The 21,458-nt window shown below is 35.6% G+C and overlaps 2 protein-coding genes across 2 annotated transcripts; one reads left to right on the forward strand and one right to left on the reverse strand.

Moving 5' to 3' along the window:
* Nucleotides 1-14,778: 14,778 nt before the first annotated feature.
* LOC139852021 (phosphatidylinositol 4-kinase gamma 8-like) lies at nt 14,779-18,480 on the forward strand. Its single transcript, XM_071841236.1, has 4 exons — nt 14,779-15,039; nt 15,151-15,196; nt 15,949-16,023; nt 16,560-18,480. Exon 4 carries the CDS (start codon nt 16,676-16,678, stop codon nt 18,272-18,274), a length of 1,599 nt encoding a protein of 532 aa, XP_071697337.1. The 5' UTR covers nt 14,779-15,039; nt 15,151-15,196; nt 15,949-16,023; nt 16,560-16,675; the 3' UTR covers nt 18,275-18,480.
* A 6-nt stretch (nt 18,481-18,486) lies between these two features.
* Nucleotides 18,487-19,817, reverse strand: LOC139852022 (uncharacterized). The gene is made up of 3 exons (XM_071841237.1): nt 19,341-19,817; nt 18,902-19,049; nt 18,487-18,794 (listed from the first exon to the last, which is right to left on the reverse strand). Exons 1-3 carry the CDS (start codon nt 19,719-19,721, stop codon nt 18,568-18,570), a joined length of 756 nt encoding a protein of 251 aa, XP_071697338.1. The 5' UTR covers nt 19,722-19,817; the 3' UTR covers nt 18,487-18,567.
* Nucleotides 19,818-21,458: the final 1,641 nt, after the last annotated feature.

Here is a 21,458-nt window from a genome sequence, read left to right on the forward strand (position 1 = left end):
ATTCTACTCGTATGCACCCGTATTCGTACTCGTATAATACACAGCTTTTAGATGTATGTACTATTGGTATATACACTCCAATGATCAGCTCTTAGCAGCCCATGTGAGTCACCTAACACATGTGGGAACCATCATTTGGCAACTAGCATGAAATATCTCATAAAATTACAAAAATATGAGTAATCATTCATGACTTATTTACATGAAAACAAAATTACATATCCTTTATATCTAATCCATACACCAACGACCAAAAACATCTACAAACACTTTAATTCTTCAATTTTATTCATCTAATTGATCTCTCTCAAGTTCTATCTTCATGTTCTAAGTGTTCTTCATAAATTCCAAAAGTTCTAGTTTCATAAAATCAAGAATACTTCCAAGATTGCAAGTTTACTTCCTAGTTTTCTAAATCCATTCCAAGTAATCATCCAAGATCAAGAAACCTTTGTTACTTACAGTAGGTTATCTTTCTAATACAAGGTAATAATCATATTCAAACTTTAATTCAATTTCTATAACTATAACAATCTTATTTCGAGTGGAAATCTTACTTGAAATTATTTTCGTGTCATGATTCTGCTTCAAGAACTTTCAAGCCATCCAAGGATCCTTTGAAGCTAGATCTATTTTTCTCATTTCCAGTAGATTTATCCAAGGAACTTGAGGTAGTAATGATGTTCATAACATCATTCGATTCATACATATAAAGCTATCTTATTCGAAGGTTTAAACTTGTAATCACTAGAACATAGTTTAGTTAATTCTAAACTTGTTCGCAAATAAAAGTTAATCCTTCTAACTTGACTTTTAAAATCAACTAAACACATTTTCTATATCTATATGATATGCTAACTTAATGATTTAAAACCTGGAAACACGAAAAACACCGTAAAACCGGATTTACGCCGTCGTAGTAACACCGCGGGCTGTTTTGGGTTAGTTAATTAAAAACTATGATAAACTTTGATTTAAAAGTTGTTATTCTGGAAAAATGATTTTTATTATGAACATGAAACTATATCCAAAAATTATGGTTAAACTCAAAGTGGAAGTATGTTTTCTAAAATGGTCATCTAGACGTCGTTCTTTCGACTGAAATGACTACCTTTACAAAAACGACTTGTAACTTATTTTTCCGACTATAAACCTATACTTTTTCTGTTTAGATTCATAAAATAGAGTTCAATAGGAAACCATAGCAATTTGATTCACTCAAAACGGATTTAAAATGAAGAAGTTATGGGTAAAACAAGATTGGATAATTTTTCTCATTTTAGCTACGTGAAAATTGGTAACAAATCTATTCCAACCATAACTTAATCAACTTGTATTGTATATTATGTAATCTTGAGATACCATAGACACGTATACAATGTTTCGACCTATCATGTCGACACATCTATATATATTTCAGAACAACCATAGACACTCTATATGTGAATGTTGGAGTTAGCTATACAGGGTTGAGGTTGATTCCAAAATATATATAGTTTGAGTTGTGATAAATACTGAGATATGTATACACTGGGTCGTGGATTGATTCAAGATAATATTTATCGATTTATTTCTGTACATCTAACTGTGGACAACTAGTTGTAGGTTACTAACGAGGACAGCTGACTTAATAAACTTAAAACATCAAAATATATTAAAAGTATTGTAAATATATTTTGAACATACTTTGATATATATGTATATATTGTTATAGGTTCGTGAATAAACCAGTGGCCAAGTCTTACTTCTCGACGAAGTAAAAATCTGTGAAAGTGAGTTATAGTCCCACTTTTAAAATCTAATATTTTTGGGATGAGAATACATGCAGGTTTTATAAATGATTTACAAAATAGACACAAGTACGTGAAACTACATTCTATGGTTGAATTATCGAAATCGAATATGCCCCTTTTTATTAAGTCTGGTAATCTAAGAATTAGGGAACAGACACCCTAATTGACGCGAATCCTAAAGATAGATCTATTGGGCCTAACAAACCCCATCCAAAGTACCGGATGCTTTAGTACTTCGAAATTTATATCATATCCGAAGGGTGTCCCGGAATGATGGGGATATTCTTATATATGCATCTTGTTAATGTCGGTTACTAGGTGTTCACCATATGAATGATTTTTATCTCTATGTATGGGATGTGTATTGAAATATGAAATCTTGTGGTCTATTGTTACGATTTGATATATATAGGTTAAACCTATAACTCACCAACATTTTTGTTGACGTTTAAAGCATGTTTATTCTCAGGTGAATACTAAGAGCTTCCGCTGTTGCATACTAAAATAAGGACAAGATTTGGAGTCCATGTTTGTATGATATTGTGTAAAAACTGCATTCAAGAAACTGATTTCGATGTAACATATTTGTATTGTAAACCATTATGAAATGGTCGTGTGTAAACAGGATATTTTAGATTATCATTATTTGATAATCTACGTAAAGCTTTTTAAACATTTATTTATGAAATAAAGGTTATGGTTTGTTTTAAAAATGAATGCAGTCTTTGAAAAACGTCTCATATAGAGGTCAAAACCTCGCAACGAAATCAATTAATATGGAACGTTTTTAATCAATAAGAACGGGACATTTCAGTTGGTATCCGAGCGTTGGTCTTAGAGAACCAGAATTTTGCATTAGTGTGTCTTATCGAGTTTGTTAGGATGCATTAGTGAGTCTGGACTTCGACCGTGTTTACTTGAAAAATGATTGCTTAACAAATTTTGTTGGAAACTATATATTTTTAACATGTGAATATTATGTGATATATTAATCTCTTAACGCGTTTGATATTATGTGATAGATGTCTACCTCTAGAACAAGTCCCATTGACTCACCTAATAATAATGAAGAGTCAAATGTAAATTGGAATGATTCATGGACTGATTCACAAGTTCCCGAAGAGGAACCGGAAGAAGAGTCGGAACCGGAAGGAGAATCGGAACCGGAAGAAGAATCGGAACCGGATGAAGAAATAGAACCGGTGGGAGAAATAATAAAACGGTTAAGTAAAAGAAAATCCTCAACCAACCGACCAAGGTTAATTATGGTCAATGGTGTTTCCGCCAAGGAAGCAAAATATTGGGAGGATTACCAATTCTTCGAAGAATCGGATTCCAACGAGAATTCCGATGATGTTATAGAAATTACCCCAACTGAATTTAAAAAGGCAAAAGAAAATAATAAGGGAAAGGGCATAAAAATAGAGAAATCTAATTCCAACCCCGATGAAATTTATATGTATCGTCAACCCCCGAAGTCCTTAAGTTGTAACAATGACCCATGAACCTCTAAACCACCAGGTTTTTCTAAACCAATGTGGAAAACGATGGCTCGTAATAGGGGAACATCATATATCCCTAGAAACTTGGCAAAACGAACCAAAACTGAAGAAGAAGAAATGAGCGAGTCGGAATAAGATAGTTGTATTCGTGTGGTGTAATATATGTAATATAGTGTGCTTATGCTTTATGATATATGTAAAAATTGCTTTTATTAATAAGTATTTTTTTTATGAATCTAACTCTTATCTATTTTACAGTATAAAAACACAAAATGGATAGACAACCCAATATTTTAAGAGACCTACCCGGAGACATGATTGATGAAATCTTTTCTAGAGTCGGTCAGAATTCTTTGGCACAACTATTTAAGGCGAGATCAGTTTGTAAGACATTCGAAGAACGTTCCAAGAATGTCTTGGTTTATAAGAGACTTTCGTTTGAAAGATGGGGGATATCACATTGGGAAACCCATAAGTTACGATGTGTTTACTTTGACGCATATATTGCGGGGAACCCAAATGCTATTTTACGCAACGGGTTAAGAAATTATTTTGACTCAATGTATCCGAATATAGGACTTCATGATTTAGAAAAAGCGGCTAACATGCAACATAAAGAAGCATGCTATGCTTACGAGTTAGTAATGTTCGCTTCTCACCAAAGTGAGAAAAAGAACATCGGGCTACAACTATTAAACAAAACGTTCCCACAAGTGACGGAGTCGGTAATTGGGGTAAGAAATGAGGTTTTTAGGTTATTACGAGACTGTTGGTCATTACGTAACCCTCGTCCCTTTGACGACGTTACAACACGTTGTCTTATCAACGGCCATAACGGTTATGTTCCACAAGACCAAGGATGGGAAGTAGTCCTAGTAAAACCAGAATGCATGACTTGTTTCTGGACGTATGAATTACGTGTCTTTATTGCCTTTGTTGAACGACTTGTGTACTAGCTAGAATTATCTTCACAACTATCTTGTATCAAAGTTATTGTGTGCTATATTTCATGCTTTATGTAAAATAAGCGGTATTGTAAGTTTGTAAAATATTGTGTAAAAGTTTGAACGCGAAATATTATTATAATCAGTTTTTCATATAGAATTGTAGTAGTTGAATTGTATATTAGCTACTAAGTATGAACTTAACGGGTAGGTACTACCCGAATTTAAACTTATAAAACGCTAATATGAAGAAAAAGCTTTTATAAATGAGTTCATATTATGATACAAAATACTATTAACTACTCTTAATATTCTGTATGATTAACTTGTTCCATTTGACTATTTTGAAGGAAATGGCACCGACTACTCGACACACCGTGAATATGAATGAAGAGGAATTCCGTACTTTTCTAGCTTCAAACATAGCCGCAGTACAGGCTGCGCTACATACCAACAATAACCTTGGATCTAGCAGTACAGGAAATCGTGTAGGATGCACCTACAAAGAATTCACTACCTGCAAACCTTTGGAATTTGATGGAACCGAAGGACCGATCGGATTGAAACGGTGGACCGAGAAGGTCGAATCGGTGTTTGCCATAAGTAAGTGTACTGAAGAGGACAAAGTGAAGTACGCTACGCATACCTTCACAGGTTCTGCGTTAACGTGGTGGAATACCTATCTAGAGCAAGTGGGACAAGATTATGCGTACGCACTACCGTGGTCAGCATTCAAGCACTTGATGAACGAGAAGTACCGTCCCAGAACCGAGGTCAATAAGCTCAAGACAGAACTTAGAGGGTTACGAACCCAAGGATTTGATATTACCACGTACGAAAGACGATTCACAGAATTGTGCCTATTGTGTCCAGGAGCGTTCAAAGATGAGGAAGAGAAGATGGACGCGTTTGTGAAAGGATTACCGGAAAGAATCCAAGAAGACATAAGTTCACACGAGCCCGCCTCCATACAACAGGCATGTAGAATGGCTCACAAACTAGTGAACCAGATTGAGGAAAGAATTAAAGAACAGACGGCTGAAGAGGCCAATGTGAAGCAAGTCAAAAGAAAGTGGGAGGAAAACGGTGATAAGAATCACCAATACAACAACAACAGCAATTACAATAATAATCGCAAAAATTATCCCAACAATCGCAACTATAACAAATGGCCCAACAACAACAACAACAACAACAACAACAGCAACTACAACAATCAATCCAACAACAATAACAACCGCAACAACAACAACAACAACAATCAAAAGCAGCTATGCCAAAGGTGTGAAAAGTATCACTCGGGGTTCTGCACCAAATTTTGTAACAAGTGTAAAAGAAATGGTCATAGCGCGGCGAAGTGTGAGGTCTACGGACCAGGGGTTAACAGAACGAAAGGAACAAATGGTGTCGGAACGAGTAATGGCGGAGCAAGTAGTGTCAGAGCAAGTTATGCCAATGTAGTTTGTTATAAATGTGGAAAACCAGGCCACATTATTAGAAATTGCCCGAACCAGGAGAACACGAATGGACAAGGCCGCGGAAGTGTTTTCAATATTAATGCGGCAGAGGCACAGGAAGACCCGGAGCTTGTTACGGGTACGTTTCTTATTGACAATAAATCTGCTTACGTTTTATTTGATTCGGGTGCGGATAGAAGCTATATGAGTAGAGATTTTTGTGCTAAATTAAGTTGTCCACTGACGCTGTTGGATAGTAAATTTTTACTCGAATTAGTAAACGGTAAATTAATTTCAGCAGATAATATATGCCGGAATCGAGAAATTAAACTGGGTAGTGAAATATTTAAGATTGATTTGATACCAGTAGAGTTAGGCAGTTTTGATGTAATAGTTGGCATGAACTGGCTGAAGAAGGTGAAAGCAGAGATCGTATGTTATAAAAATGCAATTCGCATTGTACGAGAAGAAGGAGAACCCTTAATGGTGTACGGAGAAAAGGGCAACACGAAGCTACATCTTATTAGTAATTTGAAGGCACAAAAACTAATAAGAAAAGGTTGCTATGCTGTTCTAGCACACGTCGAGAAAGTACAAACTGAAGAAAAGAGCATCAATGATGTTCCCATCGCAAAAGAATTTCCCGATGTATTTCCGAAAGAATTACCGGGATTACCCCCACATCGATCCGTTGAATTTCAAATAGATCTTGTACCAGGAGCTGCACCAATAGCTCGTGCTCCTTACAGACTCGCACCCAGCGAGATGAAAGAACTGCAAAGCCAATTACAAGAACTTTTAGAGCGTGGTTTCATTCGACCAAGCACATCACCGTGGGGAGCTCCTGTTTTGTTTGTCAAGAAGAAAGATGGTACATTCAGGTTGTGTATCGACTACCGAGAGTTGAACAAACTTACCATCAAGAACCGTTACCCACTACCGAGAATCGACGACTTATTTGATCAACTACAAGGCTCGTCTATTTATTCAAAGATTGACTTACGTTCCGGGTATCATCAAATGCGGGTGAAAGAAGATGATATTCTAAAAACTGCTTTTAGGACGCGTTAGGGTCATTATGAGTTTATGGTTATGCCGTTTGGATTGACTAACGCACCATCTGTGTTCATGGACCTTATGAACCGAGTGTGTGGGCCATATCTTGACAAGTTTATCATTGTTTTCATCGATGACATACTTATTTACTCAAAGAATAATCAAGAGCACGATGAACATTTGAGAAAAGTGCTAGAAGTATTGAGGAAAGAAAAACTGTACGCTAAGTTTTCAAAGTGTGCATTTTGGTTGGAAGAAGTTCAATTCCTCGGTCACATAGTGAACAAAGAAGGTATCCAGGTGGACCCGGCAAAGATCGAAACCGTTGAAAAGTGGAAAACCCCAAAAACTCCGAAGCATATACGTCAATTTTTAGGATTGGCTGGTTACTACAGAAGATTCATCCAAGATTTCTCCAAAATAGTAAAACCCTTGACTGCATTAATGCATAAAGGGAAGAAATTTGAATGAAAGGATGAACAAGAGATGGCGTTTCAATTATTGAAGAAAAAGCTAACTACGGCACCTATATTGTCATTGCCTGAAGGGAATGATGATTTTGTGATATATTGTGACGCCTCAAAGCAAGGTCTCGGTTGTGTATTAATGCAACGAACGAAGGTAATTGCTTATGCGTCTAGACAATTGAAGATTCACGAGCAAAATTACACGACTCATGATTTGGAATTAGGCGCGGTTGTTTTTGCATTAAAGACTTGGAGACACTACTTATATGGGGTCAAAAGTATTATATATACCGACCACAAAAGTCTTCAACACATATTTAATCAGAAACAACTGAACATGAGGCAGCGTAGGTGGATTGAATTATTGAATGATTACGACTTTGAGATTCGTTACCACCCGGGGAAGGCAAATGTGGTAGCCGACGCCTTGAGTAGAAAGGACAGAGAGCCCATTCGAGTAAAATCTATGAATATAATGATTCACAATAACCTTACTACTCAAATAAAGGAGGCGCAACAAGGAGTTTTAAAAGAGGAAAATTTAAAGAATGAAATACCCAAAGGATCGGAGAAGCATCTTAATATTCGGGAAGATGGAACCCGGTATAGGGCTGAAAGAATTTGGGTACCAAAATTTGGAGATATGAGAGAAATGGTACTTAGAGAAGCTCATAAAACCAGATACTCAATACATCCTGGAACGGGGAAGATGTACAAGGATCTTAAGAAACATTTTTGGTGGCCAGGTATGAAAGCCGATATTGCTAAATATGTAGGAGAATGTTTGACGTGTTCTAAGGTCAAAGCTAAACATCAGAAACCATCAGGTCTACTACAACAACCTGAAATCCCGGAATGGAAATGGGAAAACATTACCATGGATTTCATTACTAAATTACCAAGGACTGCAAGTGGTTATGATACTATTTGGGTAATAGTTGATCGTCTCACCAAGTCAGCACACTTCCTGCCAATAAGAGAAGATGACAAGATGGAGAAGTTAGCACGACTGTATTTGAAGGAAGTCGTCTCCAGACATGGAATACCAATCTCTATTATCTCTGATAGGGATGGCAGATTTATTTCAAGATTCTGGCAGACATTACAGCAAGCATTGGGAACTCGTCTAGACATGAGTACTGCCTGTCATCCACAAACTGATGGGCAGAGCGAAAGGACGATACAAATGCTTGAAGACATGCTACGAGCTTATGTTATTGATTTCGGAAACAGTTGGGATCGACATCTACCGTTAGCAGAATTTTCCTACAACAACAGCTACCATTCAAGCATTGAGATGGCGCCGTTTGAAGCACTTTATGGTAGAAAGTGCAGGTCTCCGATTTGTTGGAGTGAAGTGGGGGATAGACAGATTACGGGTCCGGAGATAATACAAGAAACTACCGAGAAAATCATCCAAATTCAACAAAGATTGAAAACCGCCCAGAGTCGACAAAAGAGCTACGCGGACAGTAAAAGAAAAGATATAGAGTTTGAAATTGAAGAAATGGTCATGCTTAAGGTTTCACCTTGGAAAGGTGTTGTTCGATTTGGTAAACGGGGGAAACTAAATCCAAGGTACATTGGACCATTCAAGATTATAGATCGTGTCGGACCAGTAGCTTACCAACTGGAGCTACCTCAACAACTCGCGACTGTACATAACACTTTCCACGTCTCAAATTTTAAGAAATGTTTTGCTAAAGAAGATCTCACTATTCCGTTGGACGAAATCCAAATCAATGAAAAACTTCAATTCATTGAAGAACCCGTCGAAATAATGGATCGTGAGGTTAAGAGACTTAAACAAAACAAGATACCGATTGTTAAGGTTCGATGGAATGCTCGTAGAGGACCCGAGTTCACCTGGGAGTGTGAAGATCAGATGAAGAAGAAATACCCGCATTTATTTCCAGAAGATACATCAACACCTCCAACTGCTTAAAATTTCGGGACGAAATTTATTTAACGGGTAGGTACTGTAGTGACCCGAACTTTTCCATGTTTATATATATATATATTAAATGAAATTGTTATTTACATGATTAAGTGTTTCCAACATGTTAAGCAATCAAACTTGTTAAGACTTGATTAATTGAAATAGGTTTCATGTAGACAATTGACCACCCAAGTTGACCGGTGATTCACGAACGTTAAAACTTGTAAAAACTATACGATGACATATATATGGTTATATATATAGTTAACATGATTTTATTATAAGTATGTATCTCATTAGGTATTTTAACAATGAGTTATATATATAAAAATGAGACTATTAATTTAAGAAACTCGAAAACGATATATATAACGATTATCGTTATAACAACGTCTTACTAGGTACATATGAATCATATTAAGATATTGATACACTTGGTTAATTATGTTAAATGATAAGTAAATATATTATTAAGTGTATTAACAATGAAATACATATGTAAAAATAAGACTACTAACTTAATGATTTCGAAACGAGACATATATGTAACGATTATCGTTGTAACGACATTTAACTGTATATATATATCATACTAAGATATATTATATATCATAATATCATGATAATATAACAATTTAACATCTCATTTGTTATAATAAATAATGGGTTAACAACATTCAACAAGATCGTTAACCTAAAGGTTTTAAAACAACGTTTACATGTAACGACTAACGATGACTTAACGACTCAGTTAAAATGTAGATACATGTAGTGTTTTAATATGTATTCATACACTTTTGAAAGACTTCAAAACACTTATCAAAATACTTCTACTTAACAAAAATGCTTACAATTACATCCTCGTTCAGTTTCATCAACAATTCTACTCGTATGCACCCGTATTCGTACTCGTACAATACACAGCTTTTAGATGTATGTACTATTGGTATATACACTCCAATGATCAGCTCTTAGCAGCCCATGTGAGTCACCTAACACATGTGGGAACCATCATTTGGCAACTAGCATGAAATATCTCATAAAATTACAAAAATATGAGTAATCATTCATGACTTATTTACATGAAAACAAAATTACATATCCTTTATATCTAATCCATACACCAACGACCAAAAACATCTACAAACACTTTAATTCTTCAATTTTATTCATCTAATTGATCTCTCTCAAGTTCTATCTTCATGTTCTAAGTGTTCTTCATAAATTCCAAAAGTTCTAGTTTCATAAAATCAAGAATACTTCCAAGATTGCAAGTTTACTTCCTAGTTTTCTAAATCCATTCCAAGTAATCATCCAAGATCAAGAAACCTTTGTTACTTAGAGTAGATTATCTTTCTAATACAAGGTAATAATCATATTCAAACTTTAATTCAATTTCTATAACTATAACAATCTTATTTCGAGTGGAAATCTTACTTGAAATTGTTTTCGTGTCATGATTCTGCTTCAAGAACTTTCAAGTCATCCAAGGATCCTTTGAAGCTAGATCTATTTTTCTCATTTCCAGTAGATTTATCCAAGGAACTTGAGGTAGTAATGATGTTCATAACATCATTCGATTCATACATATAAAGCTATCTTATTCGAAGGTTTAAACTTGTAATCACTAGAACATAGTTTAGTTAATTCTAAACTTGTTCGCAAATAAAAGTTAATCCTTCTAACTTGACTTTTAAAATCAACTAAACACATTTTCTATATCTATATGATATTCTAACTTAATGATTTAAAACCTGGAAACACGAAAAACACCGTAAAACCGGATTTACGCCGTCGTAGTAACACCGCGGGCTGTTTTGGGTTAGTTAATTAAAAACTATGATAAACTTTGATTTAAAAGTTGTTATTCTGGAAAAATGATTTTTATTATGAACATGAAACTATATCCAAAAATTATTGTTAAACTCAAAGTGGAAGTATGTTTTCTAAAATGGTCATCTAGACGTCGTTCTTTCGACTGAAATGACTACCTTTACAAAAACGACTTGTAACTTATTTTTCCGACTATAAACCTATACTTTTTCTGTTTAGATTCATAAAATAGAGTTCAATATGAAACCATAGCAATTTGATTCACTCAAAACGGATTTAAAATGAAGAAGTTATGGGTAAAACAAGATTGGATAATTTTTCTCATTTTAGCTACGTGAAAATTGGTAACAAATCTATTCCAACCATAACTTAATCAACTTGTATTGTATATTATGTAATCTTGAGATACCATAGACACGTATACAATGTTTCGACCTATCATGTCGACACATCTATATATATTTCAGAACAACCATAGACACTCTATATGTGAATGTTGGAGTTAGCTATACAGGGTTGAGGTTGATTCCAAAATATATATAGTTTGAGTTGTGATCAATACTGAGATATGTATACACTAGGTCGTGGATTGATTCAAGATAATATTTATCGATTTATTTATGTACATCTAACTGTGGACAACTAGTTGTAGGTTACTAACGAGGACAGCTGACTTAATAAACTTAAAACATCAAAATATATTAAAAGTATTGTAAATATATTTTGAACATACTTTGATATATATGTATATATTGTTATAGGTTCGTGAATCAACCAGTGGCCAAGTCTTACTTCTCGACGAAGTAAAAATCTGTGAAAGTGAGTTATAGTCCCACTTTTAAAATCTAATATTTTTGGGATGAGAATACATGCAGGTTTTATAAATGATTTACAAAATAGACACAAGTACGTGAAACTACATTCTATGGTTGAATTATCGAAATCGAATATGCCCCTTTTTATTAAGTCTGGTAATCTAAGAATTAGGGAACAGACACCCTAATTGACGCGAATCCTAAAGATAGATCTATTGGGCCTAACAAACCACATCCAAAGTACCGGATGCTTTAGTACTTCGAAATTTATATCATATCCGAAGGGTGTCCCGGAATGATGGGGATATTCTTATATATGCATCTTGTTAATGTCGGTTACCAGGTGTTCACCATATGAATGATTTTTATCTCTATGTATGGGATGTGTATTGAAATATGAAATCTTGTGGTCTATTGTTACGATTTGATATATATAGGTTAAACCTATAACTCACCAACATTTTTGTTGACGTTTAAAGCATGTTTATTCTCAGGTGAATACTAAGAGCTTCCGCTGTTGCATACTAAAATAAGGACAAGATTTGGAGTCCATGTTTGTATGATATTGTGTAAAAACTGCATTCAAGAAACTGATTTCGATGTAACATATTTGTATTGTAAACCATTATGAAATGGTCGTGTGTAAACAGGATATTTTAGATTATCATTATTTGATAATCTACGTAAAGCTTTTTAAACATTTATTTATGAAATAAAGGTTATGGTTTGTTTTAAAAATGAATGCAGTCTTTGAAAAACGTCTCATATAGAGGTCAAAACCTCGCAACGAAATCAATTAATATGGAACGTTTTTAATCAATAAGAACGGGACATTTCAGTTATAACTAAAAAGTTATACTTCCATGTTCTTGAACTTATAAAGTTAACTTTTAGTTTCAAGAAATATGAGATCAAGATTAACTAGTAATACTTGACCAAATTAACAACATCACAACTTTAAAGTACATAAAATGAAGAGATAAACTAAATCTACAAGTAATAAGTTCATGGTTGTTCATACTTAGAAAGATTCAAGCTAAGGCTTTGATCTTTAAGAAAGTAAACCTCAAGTTTACAAACATGAACACAAGTATGATTTTAAAACTCATGAACTTTCTTTTAACAAGTTTTATGGAGGAATCAAACTATAATCTTGATCCTCTTTGGTTCTTGTATGTTCTTGTATAAACAAGATAATATGAAGAATAAACTAGAAAGTTTGATTCTTATAACTAGTAGGTAATCAACAACAACAAAATAACAAGTAACAAAACAAGCAAATGATGATGATATTTAATGATATATTTCGGTTTTTAAAGAAAAGAAAGAAGAAAAAAAATAGTTCATGTTACTTACAATGTAGAGAGAAAATGAGAGGAAAATGTAAGTAAGTTCTGTGTGTGAAGAATGAAGTGAAGTAATACAAGTAATAAGTAACAAAAAATTTGAAAATGAATTTCCACTCCCCCATGGAAAGCTCACGGCCAAGAAACAAAAATGGCAAGGTCAAAAGTTAACTTTCAAGCATGAGGAGATGGTGAGAGCTTGAAATGGTATTAAAGCTAAATGGTGTGGGAAAGATGTGTAAGTATACATGTAACTAGATTCCTCATGTCACTAATTAATCTTGTTTATCATTAAGATGTTACTAGCATAAAGTGAGCTCTTAATTAATCCATTAAGAGAAGTAGGGTGGGCTTCCAAGTCCATTTCCAATAATAAAGGCCCAAGTCCAAGTATATATGCAACAAATAAAATAAAAGCCCAAGTAATTAACTACTAACATTAGTTAATTAAAAGTGATTAATAATAATTAATCATGAACGTAAATAATATTCGAAAATATTATTCGTGAAAAGTACATGTGTCACAAAGACAAGTCGGGCCATGAAAAGTTAAATACGGTAACAAGTAACACGTATAAGAACACGTTTATTAAAACACAAGCATTAATAATAAATATTAATAAATATACGTTGGAAAGTCCAGGGTCGTTACATGCTCAGCCTCCCCCAAGGCCCAATCGAGACTCAAGTTTCATTTGTATTATTATGCACAAATAATTGTAAACCTCCATCAAGGTCCAAATATCAAATATAATGTTATGGCTGGTTAATGTAGCTTTTTTTTGTAATCATCCGATTAACGACTAAGCCACCCCCATCTGTAAATCCTGGCTTCGCCTATGGGTGTCATAATATTCGATGGAACATACCATTAATATAATTTTCTCAATTGCAAAAGCATCCATTAAGATGTAGAGCTACCACGGTGCTATTGTCAAAGCCTCCGTCATGATCGGCAAACGCCATGGTGGCGTGATATTGGTTGCTATCATCATGAGGCAAAACGGGTGTCATGAGCGAAAACGTGATAATAGTAGCTGACGTGTTGTTAAAACGGGCAACAACTAATGTTTTTCGGTTCACGTTAACCGAGTAAATAAAGTATTTTTACTCATGTCCTAAATGAGGTATGAACAATTTATCATGTGACAGTTTTCGACTTCTTAGATGACACCCCTAACCAACGTCAAGGTAATGGTGTATTGGTGGTGACTTGAGTTCCAATGTGCTGGGGGGGCCAAGGGTTCGACTCTCATGTGCTTCAAAAATATTTTCCTTGTGGTTACCGCCCTTTCATAGGCCTCGAAGGTTTCAGACGTCTATGCGTTTGAGCCTCACCCGAAATAGTTTTGTCACACGCGATGCATGTATAGATTCATTGTCGAGGTTGCCTCCTGAGGGGCGGTAGAATCGAGTAAATAAGTGAGTTCTGACATCGCCTTTGGAACTCGTCAATGACTTTTAACGGCCGTTAAAAAAATACACCCCAACCTATGTGGGTACGTGTCACCACAAAAGTAAAATATGCGGTACACGGTAGCCAGTTAAAACGAACGGCAAACATAAATCGGTAACAGACATTTGAACCTAGTTTATAGGTGAAGAGATCGGGGCAAATGTTTGTGTGTTCTGTGTGTTGGATTAAAGTCAGATGAAAGAAAGGAAGGAGAGAGAAAGGAGGGTGGAGGATTCGTTCTTTCTTTCTTTCTTCTTCGTCGTCGTCTACAACAATAACAATAATAATAATCATCATAAAGCTTACATCTTTTTTTATTTTTTATTTAATAATTAATAATAATTTCATTTGTGTGACGGAATTAATCATTCTCTCTCGCGCCTCTTCAAATTGCAGATTAGCTCCCCCTGAATGCCTCACCACTGTTCAGGGTCTCTCTTCATATTCTCATTTGTTTTTGTAATTGTAATTTAAAAGTGCAGGATTAATGGTATCATATCATATACATATTATGTATAACATGCAAATATTTGGTATTGCAGTTAATTGTATCAATCAATCACTAGAGGAGCGAGGGAATTAACCATGGTATCATCTTCTTCTATGTATACCCAATTTTAAATATACAATATAAACGGGTAAATTGAGAACTTGTGGCTGTGTGATGTGGTGGATTCACGCATTCTTCTCAGAGGAGAGATGCGGGTTCGAATCTTTGCACGCACAATTATTTCCTAAGTTTATCCCACATTACGTGGGGTACCCTACATTAAGTGGGGTGGGTTGAGGTCACCAATTTTAATCTCTTGGTGAGAGAAGGTCTCACCAGGTGTCTCATTAAAATAAAGTCTGGCTGGGCTGGGAGGTTTTACCGGATCCGTTCACGGACCTCTACCCGACACTGCTTGTATGGATGTGTTCTCGAGTACCGTCGATCGGGTTCGGGTTTCCGTCTGAAGTGTTACGTGCAAATGATGAGGGTCGTTGAAATAAATGATCAGGTGATGCATAAAAAACGGGTAAACGGATTGGTTTTTTCCCGTTTAAGTTATCATGTAAAGGCGAATATCTTTTAGACCTATGTACGTTGTCTAACCACCGGGTTATTTGGCAATCAACATGTGCTGCTAGTTGCTTTGAACATTTTGCCTCCTATCAGGATATAAGGACACCAACCACTAGGCCAAATGATTTATGTATATATACATATCTACTATTTATATCTATAGGAAAAAGATGAGTGGATTTGTGGAAATCAGGGGAACAATGATTTTATGCGTATATTATTTAAAACCGTTTATCCTTTCTTACCATGATTTGGTGTTTTGAATTGATGATAGGTGTTCGGAGATTAGCGACCCCGATCTTATAGTTGACATATATGCAATCTTCTAATCAGTATATGCCAATGTCAAGTAAGTAACTTCATCATTTATATTAATTCCCCTTCAATTTTTGTTTATATATTGCTTAAGATCTCCTTAATATTTTTATTAGTTTTTGTAATGATCAACTGTAACAAATGTGAAATTTATTCACTATTTATTGCTCTGAGGTTTGTATTGTTATATCCTTTCTGTAAAATGCATAGTGTGATGATTCGACAATGTTGAATAAAAAAACACTTCTTTCGTCCATATTTATTTTCTAGTATTTCTTTTTGGATGTCCAAATTAAATGTCCACTTTCATAGGTAAAGTTCCTTTATACCCTTGATGTATGCATGTAAGACAAAAAGATAGGTAAAAAGGTAAGGGGTATAACTGTAAAGTAAACAAAAAGTATAGGTGTAAATGTTCAATAATGATATTTTTCTTAAACTGTGTGTTTTTTGTCGGGGATAATTGAATTGGGACAGTAGGTAGTATGATCTTCGGTTGCTGAAGTTGTTGCTGATCTGAAAACCTTTGAAACTCTGATGTTTTTAACTACTTATTGTTGTGTTTGCTAGGCATGTGATGGCTAATCTCCTAGGGAAAAACGAACCGTCAAAACGATTTTCATAGAACCGGCTCGCTTAATGTAGTATGTGTTGCAGCCATTCTAACCATCATAATATACACCAGAATGGCTGTTGTTGTTGATCATCATCCTCATGGATTTAAACCACTTTCCCAACTTCCAAAGTGCAGACTCCAATCTTACTCTCATTTTGATCCTACGATGCACGACATCACCCATAACGTCACAAATCATACCTCCAACATCACACCTAATTTCCACAAAAGCTATTCAACTCCATGCTTTTCTCTAACCACTACATCAAAAGATGAATTTGAATCTAATCCAAGAATCGAAATCATTAGCGGTCGTAAGGCTCCTATGGTTCATGCTCTTGTAGCCGAGGTTGCAATTGCGTTAGCATCAGGAGTCAAACCAACACCTGTATCAAGTGGCCTTGGTGGGGCCTACTATTTGCAATCAAGAAAAGGCACCACCATCGCAGTTGTGAAGCCCGCTGATGAAGAACCACTAGCGTTCAACAATCCTAAAGGGTTTGCGGGTCGAATGCTGGGTCAACCGGGGATGAGAAGGTCTATTCGGGTCGGTGAAACGGGGCATCGAGAACTGGCTGCTTATTTGCTTGACCATGGTGGCTTTGCAGGTGTTCCTCCATCAGCACTTGTTAAAATCTGTCATGTCACGTTTAACGTAAACAACAACAACAAAACGGGACCCGCTTCAAACCCGCCTTTTAAAATTACATCGATACAACGATACATAGAGCACGAAACAGATGCAGGAGACTTAGGACCTTCGGTGTTCTCGGTCAGTTCGGTTCACCGTATCGGCATACTCGATATACGGCTTCTAAATCTTGACCGACACGCTGGAAACATGCTTGTTAAGAATTTTAACGGACGTTATGTTTCCGGGACGGCTGAACTCGTCCCGATCGATCACGGGTTTTGTTTACCGGAGTCATTAGATGATCCGTATTTTGAATGGCTGCATTGGCCCCAAGCTTCAATGCCGTTTTCAGAAACCGAAGCTGATTATATCTCGGATCTCGACCCGTTTAAAGATGCTGAACTTTTAAGAACCGAACTTCCGTTAATTAGGGAGTGCTCGGTGCGTATTTTTATACTTTGTTCCCTTTTTTTGAAACGGGCGACTGCTGCTGGACTTACTCTTGCTGATATGGGTGAAATGATGACACGCGAGTTTATCGGGGGTGAAGAAAATTGGAGCGTTTTGGAGAAAATATGTGTCAACGCGAAGGCTAACTTAGATCTTGAAATAACAACCGAAGGAACAGATGAAGAAGTTAAAGAATTCGATGAAATGTTTGCATTTGACGACAGTTTTATGCGAAATGAAGATGTTTCAACACGTCAAGCAACCGAAAAACTACCAGAACTGATGAAATATTCATCCGAAGGAGTAAAAAATGAGTTACGTGATCCACGTTTGTCTCGAGTGATCCAAGAAAGTGATATCAAAGATGGTTATGGTTCATCCGGGGTACCAATTTTACGAAGCGTGAGTTTTGCAGCTCATAACAACACTCATGATACGGGTGTGTGTGTTTCGTTCGATGAAATGAAAGAAGACGAATGGTCACTATTTTTGGAATATTTCGAAGAGCTTTTACCAGAGGCTTTCGAGGAAAAAAAGCGCACATGTTTGCTGAAACAGAGGTTGGGAAATTCATGTGAATTCTGAAGAGATATTCGATTTCGTGAACAAAGAAACAGGTACTAACTGATTTCGTTTTATTAGATTCAAGTAACTGTACATTATACATAGCCAAAAACTACTATTATTGGTGTAGATTGTAGATAATTTGTACGTCGGAAAAGCGAAAGGCTAATCTCTGCCATCCTTTCCATTGCATTTCATTCTTTGTGTATTTTATCATTTGTATAGAAGAAAAATAGGTATAATATAATAGTTACATTATATATATGTTCAAAAATTGTTGACATACAACGATTATACGTGTATTTTGGTATCGACTATGTATGATCTAGCTCCATAAGATGTTTTTGAGAAGCATACAGAATTGGAAGTCTGACTTTTGGTTGGTCAGCAGAAGTATTAGATCTATCAGGGCAAAAAACTATAAATAAGCTTGCAGATGCATCCATTTCTAACCAATATAAATGTTGTCCTGCACCATAACCACCCAGAAGTTTGTATGAAGTCTCTGATTGATCCATAGTGACACACATGTCTTCGTTACCTAATTAGATTTACATAAACATAATTGTTGTTATATATAGCTCAAAGTTAATTGGTCCTGCATAATACAGTTTAGGTGTAGATTATGGCAGTGATTGATTAACTCACATGCTGCAAACTCTAATTGTGTTTTGTAAATGAAGTCCAAAACTGCAGACATGTCTCTTTCGAATTGATGAAAAGGTCCGTCGTCCAAATTCAGTTTTCGTAATTTGCATAGACCCTCTCCCATTTCCATCATTGCACCTTTATGATTCTATCATTACAAAGAATTACATCAAAATCTAGTAGACTAAGGGGGTGTTTGGGATTGCGTTTTTGGAGAGATCATCAAAAATATTTACATTAATCCTGATGGGTTGCGTACAGTAGAGTATGAGGTCGGATTACTCGCCCTTCCGGGTTACCGATGAGGGAAGACCTTAAAACTTTATTTACATTAAAACGTAAATAATTAGTAAAAAGCGCTTGGTAAACACAATTTTATGCTAACCTATTAATTAGTTACACTAAATCATTTTCCGGCATTCTTGAAGTATCTATGTACCTGATTAAAGAGATGGTGGAAACCTACAGCACATTGTAAGATCCCATGAACAAGGGATCGAACGGGATCTTCTGAATCGTTCCATATTGATTCTAGAACGTCATGGGATCCATAAAAATCCCTGCTGTTAAATAGTGCCACAGCCTCTGTGAACTTACTACTATTATTACCATTGGAATTATCATCGTCGTCGTCGTTATCGTCTTCTTCAATGGAACGTCTGCCAGGTGGGAAGCGATACGATGCTGATGTTTTATAGATGGATGGTGATGTTATGAAGATTTGGTTGTTGTGGAGAGCAGATGAGAAATTACAGGAGAATGATGGTAGAGAAGAAGGTAAGAAGGGGATTTTGATCAATGGTAGTAAGCAGATAGCCATGGTTTAGCATCACTCATATTTTCGTGCTTGTTTGATATCATTTATGGTTCTTGTGGTTGAGACTCTTCCAAATTGGCTGCAAGTGTTTGTGGTATCTTGTTTGATACCTACTTGTGCAAAACATTTTACGTCTTTTAATATATCCAATTAGTTAATATGTAACTATGCACATATCCGCGCATGCAGATTACACGCAACTAATTGCGCTAATTACACAAGACATTTAACGTGTGCGAATTCTTATTTTTGTGATTATTGTGGTTTTAGAGTTCGGTTTCATATGCTTTGCATCCCATAATATTGAACTAGGGACTTAATCATGCACATATCCGCGCATACGAATTAACCGCAACTGATTGCGATAATTATGCAGTAAACAAGAAAAATCAATGTGCAAAGCTTTGACTGAATCTATAAACGCGTAGATATCATACGGTATGAAGGATACACGCATATTCTTTAAAGCCGGTTAACATATCCTGTTCGATTAAGGATAGAATCCTTTCCATAATTATAGCCGATCGTGTTGGCAGTTAGTTACAAAACAGATATAGACGATTGTGGATGGTTCTAGAATCATGAGGGTATTTATTCTTTGTATGGAAAGATGGGTTATCATGAAGGGTTTTGTCATTAATCTTTTCATTTGAGGGTTGCAATTAGAGAGTAAGAGTATTGTTAATATGTTCAAACCGAGAACCCTTTATAATGCTTATTGTTTGACTTGTGCGAAAGAATCAACTAACCGTGTGATGAAGGAAAAAAAAAGCCCACCATTACTACGTATTTCTAGACATAAAGTTTAAGTGAAGTGAAAATTGGTGATTGTTGTTTGGCCAATCTTGATAACAACAACTACAATAAAACTCAATCCCACAAAAGTGGAGTATGGGGAGATAAGATATAGACAATCATCCTCTATCCTAAAATAAAGAGAAGTCATTTCTCCACCCAGAGTGAAAACACCTCAAGAGTAGAGAAAATTATTCCTCTCAATGTTCTATGAATAGAGAGATTGCATCTAAATGGACCTCCGGCCAATAAGTAGGTTTACAAAAAAGTTGACGCCATGACAATGAAATCGGGATGAATAATAGTTGTTTCGTCAACCTTGATAAGTAAGTCATGTGAAAAATGGTGATTTTCTTTTAGGAATTCTAATCGTTTTTATACTGATTGAACCTTGTATTGCAGCTAATGCGGTAGTGATCTACCTTTTTAGCGAGATGTCAGGAGTTCGACCCACGATTGCACACAAGGTTGCCCTTTTACCCTTGAATTCCACCCAATGGTGCCTTTCACACATCGTGTTGCGAGGGCAGAGGAGGAGGGGGGTTTTACCGCCATGTCCTCGGATTGGGTCGGGTTTCCTCCTGGGCAGCAGTTGGGGGTATGTCATGCAACTATGAGACATGAACGTGTGGGTGGTTAATTCTCCCTGGGTGATTCCGCATTGCTGTTAAAAAAAAAAAGTTTTTATCCTGATTGTACTAGTTTTTACGGAGTAATATTATAACGTGACATTATTTTATTTATTTTTAGATTTAAATAATTTAATTAAATGGAAACAAATTAAAAATAATAAAGATAATATTATTTTATTACTAAATAAGAAAATTGAGTCTTAACTGCACATTGAACTGCTCTTTAACTCTTTCAGCCTCAAGGTTATTGTATAAGTAGAATTTTGTGAGCTGAACACTAAGAATTAACGTCACCGCTTGTTAGACTTTTAGT

This window comes from Rutidosis leptorrhynchoides, chromosome 6 (assembly GCF_046630445.1).
Source record: "Rutidosis leptorrhynchoides isolate AG116_Rl617_1_P2 chromosome 6, CSIRO_AGI_Rlap_v1, whole genome shotgun sequence".
Lineage (NCBI taxonomy): Eukaryota > Viridiplantae > Streptophyta > Magnoliopsida > Asterales > Asteraceae > Rutidosis > Rutidosis leptorrhynchoides.